The sequence below is a fragment of the Mugil cephalus genome, chromosome 8 (assembly GCF_022458985.1).
Source record: "Mugil cephalus isolate CIBA_MC_2020 chromosome 8, CIBA_Mcephalus_1.1, whole genome shotgun sequence".
NCBI classification, from domain to species: Eukaryota; Metazoa; Chordata; class Actinopteri; order Mugiliformes; family Mugilidae; genus Mugil; species Mugil cephalus.
Genome location: NC_061777.1, coordinates 27,681,242 through 27,694,931, shown reverse-complemented (window position 1 = coordinate 27,694,931; position 13,690 = coordinate 27,681,242). Strand labels below are relative to the sequence as shown.

General features: G+C 40.1%; 1 protein-coding gene across 1 annotated transcript; it reads right to left on the bottom strand.

Annotated features, from left to right (window-relative positions):
• Positions 1–18: 18 nt before the first annotated feature.
• On the bottom strand, positions 19–13,426 carry dhfr (dihydrofolate reductase). Its single transcript, XM_047591400.1, has 6 exons — positions 12,690–13,426; positions 4,548–4,597; positions 1,491–1,596; positions 988–1,111; positions 750–865; positions 19–397 (listed from the first exon to the last, which is right to left on the bottom strand). Exons 1-6 carry the CDS (start codon positions 12,779–12,781, stop codon positions 316–318), a joined length of 570 nt encoding a protein of 189 aa, XP_047447356.1. The 5' UTR covers positions 12,782–13,426; the 3' UTR covers positions 19–315.
• Positions 13,427–13,690: the final 264 nt, after the last annotated feature.

Below are 13,690 nucleotides of genomic sequence, written 5' to 3'. Positions count from 1 at the left end.
ACACAACCTGCTACATTCTCAGCATTACACAACATTACAGAAAGTATTTATTTTTGTCATTTTACAGTAACTTTAAGAAATCAAAATTCACACTGAATTCACTTTATTGGTAACAGTTTTACAGTGTCAGAATAATGACGCAGCACAAGGACTAATTCTATCTAACAATTAAACTAAACGCTAGTTGTCACCATCTTTATATCAAAAATAGGATAAAACAATTGAGATAATTTGCTTTGCTAACTTCTGTCTCTTAACTCTTTGTTTGTGTTTAGCAGTTCAGGATTTTATTTTTAAAAGTGAATATTTGGCTATTCACTTCTCAATGCTCTCATAGACTTCAAATCTGTACTGGATACCATTCTCCTCCTGCAGCTCCTGCGGCACTCCGGGAAAACTGTAGAACAAACAAAAGTCTTACTGTATGTTTCACCACAATAGAAATAATTTTAAGAGCAGGTGTATGGCTCAACATTCAGCAGCAGCAAACAGCAACATGATGTTATTGAATTGGGTTTTATATTTATGGTCATTGCATCATTTGGAAAAGCTGCGGAGTAAAATAAATGAACACTTACTAGCAGAAAGATATTTCCCAAATTGCATCAACTTTGACTTACTCAGCATACTGCTTTTAGATCTCCTTTACAAGAAAGACTATTAGTTCACTTTGAAATTTGACCTTCAGATAAAATAATTATCTCGATAAGCTGCTGTTTATTTCAACACTGTATGTGAGATGGTCTTACTTTGGCAACAGATGATATTTGTCCTGACAGATTTCAGGGAGGAATGTGTCACACTCAAACTGCTTCAGGATTTGTGTGACAAACAGTCTCTTGGTTCCTGGGCTTTCCATCAACTCCTGGGTAGCCAAAAACACAAGATTGTAGTCTTAATAACAGAATAGAATAATAATAGAATAATAGGAACTGGCATTTTCGTCACAATTCTACACAAATTGGAAACACATTCAAACTAAAATACCTTGTAGACAGAGCTGCCTCCTATAACCCAGACCTGGTCAGCCTGCTCAGCCAGCTCTGTGTCAACCAACCTGAGAGCGGAGCTGAAATCTTCAGCCAGGTAGTGTGCTCCTGGAGGGGGCGTTCTGGAGCAGTGGAGCAGGAGAGAAACGTTAATACACAATTTCACATCAACCCCTATAGACCAGCATTCCACATATAAGCACATTCATTTCCCATTAATGTGGTAATATGACCCTATGGCTGATGCTAGTTAAGCAAACGAAAACCATTTTTGACTGTGAGCTGTTTTCCCTCATTAGAGGTGATGCTTGAACATGTACAAAATGTTAAAATACTATTAACTGCAGGTCAAAACCGTTCGAATGAATGATCTATCTCTTATATATCATACAGCAAAACAGCTGATAAAGATAAAATAATATGAACAAAAACAACAATAACAGTGGAGTTAAACGTTATATTTATTGGTACACATTATAACATTAACTGTGTGACACATACTTGCACATCCTGCTGAGGACAATGTTGATTCTGTCATTCAGAGGTCTGTTCTTCTCTGGGATGGAATACCATGTCTTCCTGCCCATGATCACTACATTCTGCTTTCCTGCAGGTTAGCAAGACTTTAATTACTTCAAGCACTTGTAATAATCATTTTTTTTTTAAACCAAACACATAAAGACTTAGACAGACTTTAATGATACACAAGGGAAATTAATTGGTCATAGTAGCTTAATTGTAACAAAAAGATGAGCTGTTATACAGCTGGATAGAATAAGGAATAAAGGAAGTTCTGTAGCGTTCACTATGGCAGCGGAGCTGAATCATTCTGCTGGAGAAGGAGCTCCTCTGACCCTGTAATGTTTGGTGTAGTTGGTATTTGGTGCAGTTTATCCAGTGTCCTCCTGTCGCTCATTGAGACAAATGACTCCAACTCCCCACTGATCACATGTCCAGCCTTTTGGGTCAATTTGTTGTCTTTTTTGCTGGTACTACTTCCCCAAGAAACCACAGCAAACAACAGGGCACTCACTACAACAGACTGGTACAAGTCAACATGAAAGCCAAAAGTTACTCAAGGACGGTGCCACAATAGGACAACAGAGGGTGATTGTGATTCCACCTACTAGATTTGACATGCTCTGGTCTCAAAATGGTTACAAATGTGTGTTCCCTGATCCAAAAGTGAAATGTGAGCTTCACAAACGCATACAACGATTTTAGTGTACATTTGGGTGGTATGTACTGACCTTTTCTGATATAGTGATCTCTATTTTTCTCTATAAAAATTAAATTTATTTTGATTAATCATTTCAATAAAATTGCTGAATTGTTGGGGATATCTAAACTATAGGTTGAGTAAATATTTATTGAGTGTCTTTCCTGTTGGGACAGCAGTGTACTTCCAAATAAAGTCTTGTAACCGTTTTCAGAATTGTTTCATTTTTCTGCTGAATAGTCTCACAGTGATCCTTCCCTCCAAAATAGCAACCTTTGGAACTAATAATACCAAATATTTAACCTTTAAATGGTATACCCTGAACAGTATTGTTTGGGTGCTTATGGATTGCCGCTGACTCACATTTATTTAACTTTAAACAGACCTGAAGCCCTTGAGAAAAGGGAGATGGAATTAAAGACTACTGGAATTTGTGCCTCATTGTTAAGAAACAGAATGGTATCATCCGCCATAACAGGGTATCCTATCACGTTCAACTGTTGAATATCATTGCAGTGTTTAATCATCTACAGCATTTCTGCAGTCATGGTAGATAGTAAGGACAGATATGTCTCTTGACTCTTACAGACACCCAAGGGTGATTGTCCAAAGCTATTTATATGACTATAAAAGGTTTCAATTCAACCTCTGAAGTATTCCCCAAATACAAGATGTTGCAGTGTCCATAATGAAAGTGTGTTCAACTTTGTTAAAACTCCATGAATAATATAATTCCAATGTCCTCAATTGCATCACTATAATCTTGGAGAACTAATACAAACCTAATGTTATAATAATGTTTAATAAAACCAGAGTGTGGGTCATTAAACACTTGTGTTAAGCCCTCGTTAAGTCTGTTGGCGATGATGATAGAAAACAATTTATAATCTACAGCGAGAAATTTCATGGACCTTAGATTCTCTAAATATTGGATTTTGGGATTAGGGATATCAATCTTTACAATTTCATTGTCTCATATGTGCCACATTCTTGAATAGCAAAACATATCAGTTCTGTAATCTTTATAATAATCTGTAAAAGTTTGAAGGCAACCCATCCTGTCCAGAGAATGAGCTTGACTGCCATTTCCATTTCAGCCATTTCAATTGCAGAGTAAAATATCTCCATAAAGTCATACTGATGACTGGAATGTTGGGTTTCATAATAATACTCTCATTTTAATAATAATCATGAGAAAATTGAGAGCATTACTTTCTTGTCTTCTCTTTTCCAAACTACAGAAGGAGGCAGTATTTTTCTCTCTGTCTTCTATCCAAGTCAAGTTAGCGTTTATTTATATAGCACATTTAAAATGACAGCAGTCAACCAAAGAGACACCAGAGATGGGTTTCTAAGGAAGATTTAAAAGTCTCCAGGGACTGGGAGGACCGAATGTGTAGGAGGAGGCTATTCCAGACCCTTGGGGCAGCCGCTACGATGGCTCTGTTACCCCGAGACTTGAGTCTAGTTTTTGGTACCACCAGAAGTAGCTGGTCAGATGACTTTATGGTTCTGGTTGGGGTGTGATGTATAAGGAGCTCGGAAAGGTACAGTGGGGCCAGACCGTTAAGCGCTTTAAAAACAATTAAGAGAAGTTTAAAATCAATATGATCTGGTCAGCCAGATTCAGATATGGATGTTTTCTTACAGCATTTGTCAATAGCCTGCACCAGCTCAAGTTCCTGAGCTTTGATTTCTTGGCTTTGTTTTTTTTTCTTCTTAAAGTAAAAGAACTCCAATGTGCTAACTGCCTCTAAAGTTTAAAAAGTAAAACATATTTCCATCGGCTCCAGACACATCAGTGTACAGGTATAAACGCTTTCAATGGCGCATAGAGATTTGTAAGAACAGGAACCCTTTTGTAAGCAAAATAATTTGCTTTGTGAAATTGAATGAGTAGATTTGAGAATTTAAATTCAAAACAAATCTGCATAAAATGACAATATTCAGACCGTGTGCATTTGAGACATGTTCAGCTCGGTACTCATTTGTCAAGTTCATGCCCCACTTGTAAATGGTCTTGCTTTTATAAAGCACTTTTCTACCTATTGGTAGTCAAAGTGCTTTTACAGTCACTGCTGTCATCGAGGACAACTGAGCAAATTCTGTACAAATTCAGCAGCTCCAGTCGAAGAGGCTCTAATGGGAATTCTTCTACTGTAGGGAACTTTGTTGTAAAACGTAAATGCACATCGGCTGTCATTTTGGTGCCCCAGGAGAAATTATGGTTTGGACAGATGCAGTGCCAGGTCATTGAAGCTGTCACCTGCTGCTTCCGTGTAGACCCATTGCAGGAGAATGAATTAATGAATCAGCAAACCAAGGTAGATGGAAGTTACCTTTCACAGATGGAGTTGCAGTCATCTTTCGGAAATGTGCAAATTCCTTACTGTAACAGAAGAGCATATATTTGTATGAAGACAAGGTTAGCATTTAAGTGCTGCTGCCACCTACATGAGCGTCGCAGTCTTGTGCTCTTCACTGTTGTACAGCCAGTGTCTATTCAAGAGAATAAGCAAGCACCCACTGCGTTTTGTGATATGCGTCTATTGGAAGCATTAAGTTAAAGGCATTTAAGATGGCCTCAAAATAAAAGCAATCTCCAGTGAGAGTACTTCACTCTTTCAATGGTGAATGAATGAAAATCTATAGATAAAGAAACTAGTATTAATAACAATAATTAAATAACCATGTTTCAAATAAGTCAAGAACATGTAACAATATTAAAGTAAAAGGAAACTCATTTCTACTGATCAATGATAGTATACCACGTTAAAATCAGGGTAATCACCCTAGAATCAGGGTGCAAATTTAGAGACAAAGAAATCTGCCTTTTCAAAGACCATTTCTACTTCAGACTTAGTATGCAATACTACAAGCATCCAAATAATTTGAACAAGTCCACTAATAGACAATAAAATACATTTTCTAGGGCTTTATTTTGGAAATACCTCATCAGTGTGGCTAGATATTTTCTGCTATAAGCCACTTTTCAATCTCAATACAACTACTGGCTTGACTGTGTTTTCCAGTAGAAGCTGGCTTAAGCTCGCTTATTTATTTTACTAAAGGTCTCAGAACTTAAGATGCCCCTTAGATGTGTAGTGAGACATCTTTACTGCGTATGCCCTCCTGAAATGTACAACCCTCTGGACACCATTGTTTCTTTCTGCATGTACATTTTTTTTCACATTCTTCACAGCCATAAAATCCTCATACACCATTTTTTTCCGACTAAATTATTTTCGATAACAGTTGGGGATGGGGCTTTGGTGGTGATTACAGTCTTGGATATGTAAGATCTCCAATAAACTTTTCTTGAATGCATTAGTATTATTTTATGTAGTGTCAGATGCGTAATTTAGACTACTGCACAGGGCTACACAAGGACCCTCCACTGGTGAGAGACATTTTGGCATAGATGATAATATTTGTACATTTTGTGGTAATGATATCTATGACAGAAGTTTGTTTATCTTGTTTCTCCTGCTCTTCTTCTCTCTCAATCTTCTCTGTTTCTACCCCGCTGGCCTTCAGCAGATGGGTTCCTCCTTATGAGCCGGGTTCTGCTCAAGGTTTCTTCCTGTTACAAGGAAGTTTTTCCTTGCCACCATCACCCTCAGGCTGCTCTGGAGGTTGCAGGCTGGTTTTTGTAAACGATTTGTATTGTTATTGGCGCTATATAAATAAAACTGAATTGAATTGAAAAATGAAGTGCCCCCCAATTTTATGAATGAATTCAATTGAATGAATTGGTGAGCAGCAGGGGGAAGGGAGCAGAGCAGGTAGAGAGTTAACTTTCCTGACAGCCTGGGGGATGAAGCTGTCCCTCAGTCTGCTGGTCCTGGCCTGCAGACTCCACAGTCTCCTCCCTGATGGCAGCAGACTCAGGAAGCTGTGTTATGGTGGGTGGCATCACCCGCAATGCAGAGGGCTTTGCGCGTGAGCCGGGTGTTGTAAATGGAGGGATGGCACCGATTACCCTTTCAGCTGCTCTCACTGTGCACTGAAGGGTGTTATGGCAGGATGTGGTGCAGGCTCCATACCACAGCTGGTCAGGATGCTCTCGATGGTGCCTCTTTAGAAGGTGCACATGATGGGGGCTGGGGCTCTGGTTTTCCTCAGTGTGCGGATGACGTAGAGGCACTGTTGAGCCTTCTTGGCCAATGATGCCGTGTTGGTATCCCAGGAGAGGTCCTCTGTGACGTGCACACCCAGGAACTTGGTGCTACTCACCCTCTCCACAGCAGCACCATTGATGGACAGAGGAGCATGCTGGATGTGCGCTCTCCTGAAGTCCTCAACAATCTCTTTTGTCTTGTCCACATTCAGAAAGAGATTGTTGTGTGTGCACCACATGGCTAGGTGGCTCACCTCACTCCTGTAATCCGTGTCATCCCCATTGCTGATCAGACCCACCACAGACATGTCATCCACAAACTTGATGAGGAGGTTGGAGTTGTGCATTGCTGTGCAGTCATGGGTCAGCAGGGTGAAGAGGAGGGGGTTCAAAACACATCCCTGGGTTCAGGGTGATGGTGCTTGATGTGTTGCTGCCAACCCGTAATGCCTGTGGTCTCCCGGTCAGGAAGTCCAGACGCCAGTTGCACGGTGAGGTGTTGAGACCCAGCTGGTCCAGTTTGTAGATCAGCTGTTGGGGATGATTGCCTTGAATGCTGAGCTAAAGTCTATGAACAGCATTCTGACATATGAGTCCTTAGTGTTCAGGTGTGTGAGGGCTGAGTGGAGGGCAGTGGAGATGCCGTCATCGGTTGAACCGATGTTGTATGTTCTATACAAAGGGAAAGAAAGGCTTTGCCTTTAATGATCCCCTCATGGTGCATATAATGTGCCTCTGTCCTGCTACTGCTACCAGTGCTAGGGCACGCACAGCGCATCCCTCTCTGCTTACACTCATGGAGCACCTGCCTCGAGCAATCATGCAGGACACAGACAAGAAACTTATGACCAGTGGAGGCGTTTGCCTTTCGTCACATTAGGTAAAAACACAAAGGTAATGGAGGTGGATAAATTCTGGCACCATCTCTCTACTTTGAAGGATTTTGAGGGGAAAAAGGTGTTCAGTGAACTTGGAAAGTTTGCTTTGGATGCACTGGTGCTACCAAATTGAAAAAAAAAGCACCCCAACTGTCACCTGGTGAAGTTTGCTGACACAGTTCTCCTGTCCCGCTCTGCAGCAGTTCGTAGAGTGGTGTGACTCTTCCTGTCTGGAGCTGAATGTCAGCAAAACGAAGAAGATGGTGGTGACCTTCTCCAGCAGCCAAAGGGAACTGGCGGCAGCTGTCACCACTATGATCCACGGTTCTCCGGTCGAGACAGTTAAGGAGTACAGATACCTGGGAACCATCCTGGACTGCCAACTGAGGTTCTCTTCCAACACCGAAGGGATCCTGAGGAAGTGCCACCAGAGGATGTACCTACTAAGGAAACTGAACTCTTTCTCTGTCAGTCAGAACATCTTGCTGACGTTCTATTATACATTCATTGAAAGTGTTTTAGCTTTCTCCATATGCTGATGCTGTCACTCCATTACTGTACAGGATAGGAACCGACTGCGTAACATAGTCAAGGTGTGTTCTAAGATTACTGGACTTCCTGCTCGCCTCCTGAACACTGGGTACGAGCAGCAGGCTAGCGGCCTGGCTCGTCGAATTCAACTCATGCTCTGTTCCCGGCATTTGAGCTGCTGCCATCTGGTCACAGGTTCTGCTGTCCGGCCTGTAAGACCCAGAGGAGGAGAGCAACCTTTGTTCCTAATGTTATTCTCTACCTAAACTATAAGAACTCTTAGACAGTTACAGTAACTTAAGTCTGCTTGTGCAATACTGAAGTGCAATATCACAATATTACATTGTCACTTAACCACACTTAACTGTCACTTTAATCTCATTGTCACTTTTATCCACGCCTCACTTCATTTATTTATTTGCCATGCTTTATCTGCTGCTGTTTCACATTTTTTACATATGACTTATACTGTTATGTAGATTCTAAGCAGATTTCCTAATGTCATGCCGTTATACCTGAAGTCATTATGCTATGTTTTTTCATAATCTAAACAGTGGTGCCTTTATGCTTCCATTCATGCAGAAGTGACACACAGGGAAATGGCACAGGGAGAACACAGAAACTCCACACAGAAAGGCATCAGTGCTACAATAAATTGTATTTATATATAGTGTGAATGGTTGTTTGTCTCTGTGTTGGCCCTGTGTTGGGCTGGGGACCTGTCCAGGGTGTACCCTGCCTCTCGTCTGATGCCAGCTGGGATTAATAGTAGTGAGGATTAAGCGGTAGTAGAAGATGAGATGAGCAATGAGAATTTCTCTTCAGTTTTTGAGTAATAAATAAATAAATATTGAGCTTCGAACCTTTAGATTTGTTCTAGTAGCAACTTGATTTGTTATAATCGCTTGTTCGTAGTAAAGTGGTGGAAAAAGTGTTTGCCCCCTTACTTTAGCTTAGCTTTAAATTATTACTTCCAGATAACAGAAGTAAACACAAAATGCAGTTTTTAAATTAAGGTTTTATTATTAAGGAGAAAAAATTGAATCGGCTTTGTGTGTAAAAGTGTTTGCCACCCCATTAAAACAAAGAAAGAAAGGCACTGAGTCTATGAGTCTGGAAAAGGTTCTAAAGCCATTTCCAAGCTTTGGGACTCCAAAAAACCACAGTGAGAGCCACTGTCCACAAACGGTGAAAACATGGAACAGTGGTGAACCTTCCCAGGAGTGGCCAGCTGACCAAATGAACCCAAAAACTCAGAAACAAACCACAGAAGACCACTGCAGGTTCACTTGCCTCAGTTAAGGTCAGTGCTCATGACTCCACCATAAGAAAGAGACTGGACAAAAATATCATGCATATCAGAGTTCCAAGACCGGAACTACAGTTAAGCAGAAAGAACATCTTGATGATCCCCAAGACTTTTGGGAAAATACTCTGTGAACTGATGAGACAAAAGTTGAACTTTTTGGAAGGTGTGTCTCCCATTACATCTGGTGTAAAAGTAACACTGCATTTAAGAAAAAGAAAGAAAGAAAAACAAAAAGGAAAAAAAAGAATGGGACACCAACAGTAAACAGTGCTGGTAGTGTGATGGTCTGGGACTGTTCTGCTGCTTCAGGACCCAATATCACCGGGCTGCAACACAAAAATGGGCGTTCCTGTCTTTTTCGTTGGTTGGGACTTGTGGCCACTTGACAAAACCGACAGATGTAGCTGTACATTATAGACATATGAAAATCATTGGTCAGTTTAAATTTACTTTCACCCTTCTAACACTAGCTACTACCTGCTGCATTAGATGGTAAATAGACTGTGTCCATATCACTTTTCTAGTCACTGCGGTCACTCAAAGCGCTTTTACACATGACTACATTCACACATAAAATTAAATTTATATTTACCACAGTACGTTGTTAATTTGGATGTTATTGTTTTATATAGTGTGGCATAGAAATAAAGATCACGCTGCTTCGTTTGTCCAAGTAATCCTCACATGAGAAAGCTAAACACCGTTAGCTAACTACGTAACCAAGCTAGTAAAAAAACATGTGCGTATATAAATTATGTACCTGTAGAAGACTGTTACCTAAATGTTCTAAAATGCCATGCTGGTAACGGACTCCATAACAAAGCAACGTGGACACAACATCCCTCTTAATGGCAGCTACCACATTAACAATTTAACGTAATACAATTTAATTATGTTAGTGAAATTAGATTCTTATTTTAAATTTTCATCTCTGTCCAATGTTTATCATTTCCAAACCTGTACACACTGTGTTTTAATGTTTAACTTTGTCAGTGTTTCATGACGGTTTGTAAAAAATCACATCCACAAAACCAATATATTTAAATAAAAAATAACAACCAAATTAACAACGTATTGTGATAATACAAGTATTTTCTAGTACTTTATCCTTTAACTACACATAGCCGCGTTGCTTATGTACGAGATAATGATTAGCTGCTAATGAGCCGTGCTTGTCGCTATTAGCGCCCAAAGGGGCCCTCTCGTGTCATCACGGAAACACCCAGGCCGCAGTCAGACCCTTCTCCCAGGACCTGGAAGGCTTGCTCTGATAAATGGAACCATGAATTCTGCTTCTACCTCAAAATCTTGAAGGAGAATGTCTGGTCATCTGTCCATGACCTCAAGCTGAAGAGAACTTGGGTTCTGCTGCAGGACAATGAACCAAAACACACCAGCAAGTGTAGTGTAATTTTAAAGTCTGTGATGTGCTAGAAGAAGATAAAAAAGATGCAAACAGAATGACTATGATGTCATGTTTGATTATAAGGTTATGATTGAATTACAATGATATGTCCAATCATAATGTCATTGGTTTGATTACAATATGATGTTTGATATGATGGGCCTTCACCAGGCATATGCTACTAGAACAAAAAGGGAGAGCACTGGAACCAAAAGTATATCTACTGTATTCCTCACAAGAGCACGTGTGTATGTAGAAGATAGTTGTGCTTATCGCACTTGGTAAAGTTCACAGTTTGTTTGCAATAAACTTTTTTTTTTTAAATAATGAGCTTAAGAGTGGACTAGAAGATAAGGGTGTAAAATGGACGGGAGTGACATTGTCAAACTGGTAGCCTAGGGAAATTCCGAAGCTACTGATGTAAATGCAGGTGGATGAACCTGAGGAAAAATACAATTGTTTTTATAGTAGTATTTATATAGACTTTGCAGTATACAGCTGCAAAGTCATGTGGCTCACCTAGCATCCAAGGTCACGTGGCTCAGCAATGGTGACAAAGACAATTTCTAATGGTGTAATTGGTTAAAATGAGGGCTGGTGAGGATGTGCCCCAAATGTAGGGAAGGTGTGACCTGTGAAGTCCCAAAGGTATAAAAGGTAAGAACAGTAGCCCTTACACTTCAGAGCGGGATTGGAAACGCTGATTCCTGATTATTTCTGCGAGACCTCAAGGAGAAGACTCCACCAGCCTGAATTGAACATCTGCCAGGGACTATTTTTGAAGAAGGATATAATGAAGACTTTGGAGTGGCCTAGTCAAAGTCCTGACCTGAATCCTATTGGGATGCAGTGGCATGACCTTCAAAAGGTGGTTCCTGCTAGAAAACCCACCAATGAAGCTGAATTACCGGTACAACAATTCTGTAAAGACGAGTAGAACATAAGTCCTCCACAGCGCTGGAAAAAACTTTTTTTTTTTTAAACCACAAAGCCATATAGGTTTGGATTTTGTTTTCCGGTAATAAAATCCTTAATTTAAAATTAAAAACTGTATTTTGTTGACTTGTGTTATCTTTGACTAATATTTAATTTTTTTGATGATCTGAAACATTTAAGTGTGACAAACATGCAAAAAGAAAAAACAAATCAGGAAGATGGCCAACACTTTTTCACACCACTGGATGTGCAGGTTTGTATACACCATAAGAATAAATGTCTTTGAAATGATCACAGTTTACCTCATCATTTATTTCACAAGGTTTTAGTTTGTTAAACTATAAGGGGGCATGATTTAGTTATTGATTACAAATCAAACCAAGACTCGGATCAATTAGAATGAAAGTGTTTATATTAGAATGGGCCTCGGCCACTTTGTACAGGAAAAATTGGGTCCACAGGTCAAAAAGGTTAAGAACCCCTGCCTTGGAATGTAATTGATCAGCTAGAATGCAGTATCTGATAGACCTAATAATAATTAATGGTGGAATTATATTTTTGTAGACGGACCTTTATCTCTACCTACTTTTCTCATGTTAAATTTTCCCAAAGACAGTATTTTGAGGAGACAGTGGCAACTGGCAGTGAAACAAGAAGTTTTTCTAATAATAGTGGTTTTAGTTAAGTAATGATATTTAGAATTATACTCAAATGCAATATATGCCCGTCAAACAATGCTTTAAATTAAGACCTGAACGTTTTGGGGGTTCCTTTCGTTCTACATATTTATTCTATCTCTCTATCTATATATCTATCATGCCTGACGTTAGTAACGAACAAACCCTGTGAAAATAACCTGACAAATGAGCAACTTGTATAACTTCAAATGTGTAGACACAGAATCCCTCGGCTACACACGTTGCAACGCATCCGGCGCTTCCTGGTGACGTCGCTTCCGGTCAAATACATGTTCGTGAAAAATTCGACCATGTTCGCAAATATGTATTTGACCAGAAGTGGCGTCATCCGGAATCCTGCAAACGGGTCAGCATGAGGCAAATCACCGATATATACAACGTATGCATGACTTGATCTCGTGAGGTGGGGCGTGCAGTGAGTGAATAGTTACGTGTAGACACAGTCCGACTCTGTTACTGCTGCACCTACACCCGTAACATTAGCCTCTGTGAAACTTTAGTGCAGTAATATCAATTACACATTAGTCTTAGCTTTATTTAAGCCATTCTAAAGGTTTTATTATTCGAATTAACACACGCCATCTGACTGACTGACATGACTTACTTGAGTCGAACAGGATACCAGGGAAGGTTTCCATTCTTCCCGATACCCAGATCAGGACACACCGCCACGATACCGCACAGAATACGAGACATTATATGTGGACCGGAACGCTTTGCTATTCGGTCTGCTGCTTAGCTGCGTGTGTTTCCACCAACCAGTTTCAACACAGTTTCCCGCCACCAGCACAAGCCCCTGAAATCGAATGTTTTTCTTCTTCTGTGTTGTTTGACAGTTGGCTACGAACTGGTGCATTGCCGCCACCAACTGGAATGGAGTATCGTATAATTTTTCTGAGATGTGTTGTCAAATTCTGTCTTTCCACGTCATACTTCTGACAATGCAGTATTACATGTTCTATTGCTTCCCATTGTCCACAGTAGTTACTTCCCTGTATTATGTTGTTCAATTATGAATGGTGTACTGTTAAGTATGTACAACCAGCACAGCTTCCCCTCTAGGCTGTGTCCTTTCTCCTCTACTCTTCCCCCTGTACACCAACAGCTGCACCTCCAGTCACAAGTCTGTTAAGCTGAAGTTTGAGGAGACACCACCCTCATCAGGAACATCTCTGATGGAGATGAGCCCGCCTACAGGATGGAGATTGTTCGCCTGGTGACTTGGTGTAGCTGTAACAACCTGGAACGCTTCCAAGACAATGGAGATGTTCATGGACTACAGGAAGAATATAGAAGAATACAGCTACATATTTTATGCAACAAACACCAAGGCAAATTCCTTTTATGTACAAACATACTTGGCAATAAAGTCTTTTCTGAGTGTGATTCCAAACGTCATGTCATCTTCTTTGAGTCAAATGTGTGCTGGTACCCATAAGATTATTACTGTCAGCTTCATTATTTGTTGTATTTTTATTAAAATATCTAGTCTGCTGTGTGAATGACTATCCTGTAAACTGACTAATGCTGAACTTTTCTAATAATACAAAATCTACTGTGGCATTTGGATGTATCCAAGGTGGTATAACTATCTTCAATGCCCGA